Source organism: Pygocentrus nattereri, chromosome 20, assembly GCF_015220715.1.
Source record: "Pygocentrus nattereri isolate fPygNat1 chromosome 20, fPygNat1.pri, whole genome shotgun sequence".
Lineage (NCBI taxonomy): Eukaryota > Metazoa > Chordata > Actinopteri > Characiformes > Serrasalmidae > Pygocentrus > Pygocentrus nattereri.
Window position 1 is genome coordinate 24392439 of NC_051230.1, and position 6215 is coordinate 24398653.

General features: G+C 40.9%; 1 protein-coding gene across 2 annotated transcripts in view; it reads left to right on the forward strand.

The window, feature by feature from the left end:
* The first annotated feature begins 4720 nt into the window (after nucleotides 1-4720).
* ebf2 (EBF transcription factor 2) overlaps nucleotides 4721-6215 on the forward strand; it is a 38508-nt gene continuing 37013 nt past the window's right edge. The window contains exon 1 of one of the 2 annotated variants that reach the window (XM_037531624.1): nucleotides 4721-5267. In XM_037531624.1, coding sequence (XP_037387521.1) covers nucleotides 5134-5267 — 134 coding nt within the window. In that variant the 5' untranslated portion in view covers nucleotides 4721-5133. The remainder of the gene's footprint in view (nucleotides 5268-6215) is intronic. The other variant, XM_017716302.2, reaches the window with a different exon arrangement.

The window sequence follows — 6215 nt, forward strand, 5'->3', positions numbered from 1 at the left end:
GGAACTCCTGCTCTGGAAATCAAACTTTTTGAAACCATCACAGCCATATTTCATCTTTAAACACATTGTTTATTGCCATTTTATGCTACCAAAGAGCAGAAAAACATTGCCCACTTTAAGCAGGACGAAAGACTTGAGAGGTTAGAAAAACATTTGAACAAGTTATATAAGCAATCAATATCTACTGAAATTTGTTTGCTCCTCAGGCCCTGCTTATCTTTACAAAAACAGACAGCAGAATTCTTTCATCAGTGCATTTTCAATAAAGACCAAACATAAAAAAGCAAACCCAAGATTTATTTTCACCAAACAAATGTTATAAACCTTGTTTTCTTTATAGACTTTGGGCTTCCATTAAAACCACTGTTAATAGGTCTAGAGGTGTAATATGGTCAAATTTAAGCATTTTTTGTAACTGCATGCAAAAAAAACAACCGTCCCTGCTCATAGACACATATTTCAAACTAAATTCAGACTAAAAGAGTATATTATCTCAAAGCTGGCAGTGACTGGCAAAGAAAATGTGTGTATATTATTTTGAGCTATTTTTTTGTAATATTTCACATTAAAGTTGCAAGTGGTCTTAAGGTACATCGAGCTTATTGAAGGCCTGTTCACTAGTTGGAATTCCGACAATGGCAGAACAAGTCATATCTCCAAATAAAGAAAACAGAAAAATGAATTGAATGAAATACATTTTCATCCTATTTGTGGGGCACAGAAGAAAGACGTAATGCTTGATTCATTTTAATGAGGGGAAATATTACAAAACTTCAGAAGTAAAGAGAGACAAAGATATCTATGACCTATGAGTTAAACACAATCTACTAAAATGTATTTGTTTTAATGAAATCAATTAATTAAAAAATGTAATAAATGTTTTATAATCGTGGAAGCAGTCCTGTACTAAACATAAGGCAAACAGGAAAACTGCACTGTTTTTATGCAACAAAACAATGTGACATTTAATTTTCTGCTATGTGTACATCCATTTAAAAAAAGCCTTATCATAAAGCGATTTCTAATGCAGCAAATAGAGAGATGAGAGCGAGCTAACGTAGCATTTCAAACACCTTAGTGAATTAAGAATTAATACCTCATTATTTTACTGGGATTATCATAATGATGATAATTCGATAACAAAAATAACACTACTTTAAAAAGTTACAGTTTAGGTGGCACAGAAATGTGTTTGTGTATTCTCTGGCACCACATTGAAGTTTCCTTATCATGCACATCATACTAAATTAAAGAGTTGCTATAAGTAACTCTGCTTTTGCTGTGTTTAATACAGATCTTAACATTGTATAAAAGCATGCATTGTGTTTGGTGTGCACATGTCTGAAATTAACAGTAGTTAACATTACAGTGAGGGAATGAAACCACACTGAGTTAATAGCCATAGAGACCAGGTAACCATATAATCAGGAAAATTGAGGGCGCCACACATCCTGTCTATATTACGAGGGTTAAAATATTATTTTGCTGTGATATCTTAATGTTGGCTGGCTATGCAAGGCTGGAAATGAAGTGCAGTAGTAAGGTTAAGTGAAGAAAAGCTATAAACAGCAATGACTGACGAGTAGCCAGATTGCTGATGTTTGACGATAATTGCTGTGAATGAGAAATGCTAAATACCAATAGGCCTCATTTAATGTTAATCTTACAAAATTATGTTCAATAATATTTCAATGAAATGTTTAGTTCTGTTCCGAGGTATCAGGGCTAAAGTAGCCTTAATAGTAGGTGTTGCAATGGACAGTCATGATTTTACCAAGACAATATTTTGATTATTCTTGGAGTTTTCTTGATATCTGGATGTTTTTAGTCATTTCTGAATGAAAGCATTCATATTAATTACTGTCGGTCACTAGGAATAATTGACCATATGACTGATACTTGAACTTTTTCATGTGTCGTTTGGAACTGTTTTGTTATGATTAGATTGTGATAAATATGTTTCATACATCTAAAAGCTGTTTTACAGGTTGTTGCCGTTTCTTTGCCGTGGCTACACGCACGTAACCCCCTTAGACGATCTCGCCACATAAAAAACTCTTCACCAGCAGATGGCGCAGCACCAAAACGAACTTTTTGTTACGAGTCAGCAGGCCTGTGCTATCTGTCCGCGAGACCGCGACAGCAGTGGTTCATCTCTCTGTTTACTGCCTTAGAAATCGCCTTTTCTCTGTAACACGTTGTGGTGACGTCATATGAACCGAAGGCAATGCTAAATGCAGGTTATATGCTCAGTTCATTCAGGCAAGCTGTGGTTTCTAGAAGACATTTGTCCTAATAATTACGGCTATTGCACGAATACATACGGAAATGCATCAGATAAAGTATACAGTATGTATTTACAGTATTATACTCCACAGCATGAGCGCTAATGTATGGCATTTCTCAAAGATGTGACTTTTCACTGTTGTGGTCTGAGTGGGCTACACCTGTTGTGTCTGGTGGGTGTTAGACTCGGGTTAAGGCCGTAATGCGAACGCTCTGAACTTTCCCACCCGGATTCTGACAAGCTCCGCCTCCTGCGCTGGGACGTGCAGGCGATTCGGGCTTTTCTGTTCCTAGAGAAAGAGACGCGATACAACTAGCCAGTCCTGGCGCAGTGGGCGGGGCTTTCCTGAATACATGTGGCGGACAAAACAACGCCTTCTTAGCCTCAGCACAAGGCAGCAACGTTTGCTTATAATTCCCCAAGGGAGTAAGAGAATGGAGAGAAAGCGTGCGGTGGCACACGATAGGTCTTTGTTCGTATGCTCAAACAGAGCATGGCCTTTTGCCCTAAACCTAGAGATGGACAGCAACTGGCTCAGCTGGACGTGAAGCAAAATTCGCCCAAAGATTTCACACTTTTTATTTGAGCCAACAGAAATAGTGAGAATTGGGATAAAAATGTTGTTCTTAGAAGCCAAAAAGCCTTATGATACGTCTTTTGTGCTGCCCGACACCTGCTGCTAAAATATAACTGATAAAAATGAACAAAAAAAAAAGAAGTAAAATGTTTGACAGTTATTAAATACATAATAAAATTTCTTCTAAACTTAACTACCTTAACTACCTTAATTACCTTAATTACCTTAATTAAATCAGAATTCAGCTGATGGTGCGAGTCCATTCTGACCTTTATTGTTTGCGTTAGTCGAACATGTCTGGCAGTGCATTAAGTGGTATATATTTTAACGAGTTCATAAATGCCCTGCAGTGTAATGCATGTCCAACTGTACTGCAGGATAAACCCATGACGCGTGCGCTGCCGTGTGAATTATGGAAGTGAGAGGAAAATGTAAGAATGAACGTGCAATGAGCAAATGATTTAACTTCCAATAACTAGGGTCTGGACGGGACAGCCAGTCAATGCTAGAGTTGCCTGATAGGATTCGTGGGCCTGTGTGTGTGTGTGTGTGTGTGTGTGTGTGTGTGTGTGTGGATTCCGCGACAGTCTGCATAATTGGGCGAACAGCTGAGTCCGTGGCGCGCTGGCAGATGGCTGGTGGAAGCCGGGTGGAGGTGTGTGTATATATGTGTATGTGTAGGGGGGGTCACACTCATTGTTTAGACGTTTGAGCCTCACGCACAGACAATGGCCCCAGCCAGGAGGGAGAGAAGATGGAAAGGCCTTCCCTTTTCAGAGCGCGAAGAGAAAAAAAGCGGAAATGCAAAAAAGTTTGGAGAAATCTTATTGTTTTGCCTGCCTGCTGCGCTCACGCTCGCAGCTGTCAGTCTGTCAGGCTATGGGCTTCAGGTTTAAAACTCTGTTCGATCACAAAGTCATATGCCCAATATATCAACTCCCTGGGGTTCATGAAGCGTACCCCTTTTGTAACGTCTCACAATATTAAAATATAATCTAAAGAAAGCACCTTTTTAGTGTCAGAGATCTCATGCATCCAGTGCAGTCGCTGCACAAGTCATAACACTGGTTAAAGAAAGTGAAATCCGCTTTTCTGATAAAATGGTTTATGGAAACAAATAAAACCCTGTGGCTCTCTTGTGCTGGATTGCAACGTTCCGTTCGCACCTTAACCTTTTTGTTGATAATATTGAGTTTATCAGTAACTCCCATTATTTTCTAAGTAAAACGTCTGACCATATAATGTGGTGCAAGTGCTAAAGAAGTAACATGAGAGGTGGTTTATAACTGCGTTAATACCCAGGAAACGAAGAAAAAAGGTAAACAGGAATTAGACCTTTCTTACGCAGTTTTTGGCCTTAAAACTCACTTTTTCCATCCAAACAGGGCTCGACTCCTCCTCCACTTTCTGGTCGCTCATTCATCTCTTGCAGCATCTTTAGGTTCTCCGAGTGATAAACGCATGTTTTTCCCCACCTGTTTTCCGACTAGTACCGCCCCCCCGCGCTGGGATTGGATAGCACCCCCCAAACACACACACACACACCACACACACACACACACACACACACACACACACACACACACACAAACACGCAGCCTGCCTTTCGGTTTGCGAACATAAACTCATAGCCAATCCTTTCACAGGAGGCGGTGCGCTCCACAATACAGGCGGTAAAAAAAAAATCCCCAAACGCTGAAAGGACGACCAGCGTCTAAGTATGAATTACCAGCCAATCCAAGCACGAGGGCGGAGCTTGTCGGAATACAGGTGGGGGGAAACCCTCACCGTTTCCAAACGCTTTGTGATTCCCTGTATCCTCACCTTTCAGTGTGGGGCTATGGGACCAGCGCCGTAAGCGTTCATACAGCGGACTGCCCGTGGATGGACGCAGTGCGTGGGCTATCTTTCTTATTTGTTGTGCAGCCTTTAGAGGAAAGTTCACTCTTCCTGTAGAAACAAGTGAACGTTCTCTCTTGTTTTTTTTTTTCAAATAGACAGAGCACACTTTCCCGACTTTCATTTGAACAATGTTTGCGTCTCAAAGCTGGATACATCTGCTCTCAAAGCCGTAGAGAAACTCTGAAGATGAGATAGAAAAAAGTATTGCTTCAAAAGTATTTCAACTCTCGATGTCGGTTTAAAAACCTCCTACTGTGTATCGAGGAGTCAGCAGCATCTTTGGACACTTTTTGGACCGTTTCTCGTGGCCTCCCGTGTGCCAGTTTCGCACAGGTGAGCGGATCTTGACTGTACGGCGTGTTTGTAGATGTTCGGAGCCCAGGAGCATCTGGCTGGAGAAGTTGCCAGTGTGAAAGAGCGAAGTTTTGAGGAAGAAATGGATTCGGTCCGATCATGGGTGCGGAATGTCGGTGTTGTGGATGCAAATGTAGCAGCGCAGAGGTAAGGCACCTTACAGATTTCTGCGATTGTAACTAATCGAATGGTGGGCAATTGATCAGTTATGAAAGTGTCCGGTTCCAGACAGCTGAGCGGTCTGAGGTCAACTCAATCCACACTCTTCCAAGTACATTACATGAGAAATGTTCAGAATCACGTTTATGAATCAGGCCTGATTTTCACCAATTGCGTATTGCAAAACACTTAAGGACGAAAATTTCGATCAGTTTGGTCGCTTTAAGGTCCCTAAATGCACATTTTCTCTTACCAAAATGAGCCATCAACAGGTCTGGAGCTTTACTGACCGTGACCCTAAAGTGCCAGGGAGGCGGAGGGATGGTGCCCTGCGAGGAGTTCTAACAAACACCAATACAGGTTTTAATAATGAAATGATATTTTATTGCAATTGCTGAATATTGTTCTTACGAATTCTCTAGTGATGAGGCCTGAGCAGTCGATTCCAGAATTGCAAAAAAAGTGAAATAATATCAGAATACTGTAAAAACGAAATAAGCAAAAACAAAACACCACAATAATAAACGTAGCACGGATAAACATACGCAAGAACTCAAAACATCGTTAAATCTTTGAATTTCTCGTTTGACAATTCCGGGATCCAGTGAGAGCCATGCTCCGACATTTAGTGTTCTTCTCCAACTTTTACCCATTTACAGCTTGAACTAGACGAGCGACTTGACCAACGTGCATTTATATACACGCTGCAGTCAGTACGTTAAAAGATGCATACACCTGAAGTAATACATAATGTGTGCTGGTTTTAGCCTAGAGACCTGCATCCCGCCTGCAAAGAGCGCCTGACCCGCTTCATTATTGTGCATGTGTGTAAAAGCTGGGAGAAACTAGAGGGTCCATCATTGATATATGTTTCAGCAGCAGAACTATAATCCCCAAAATTAGCTACTGCTGCACACACACATATTTCTATATGAG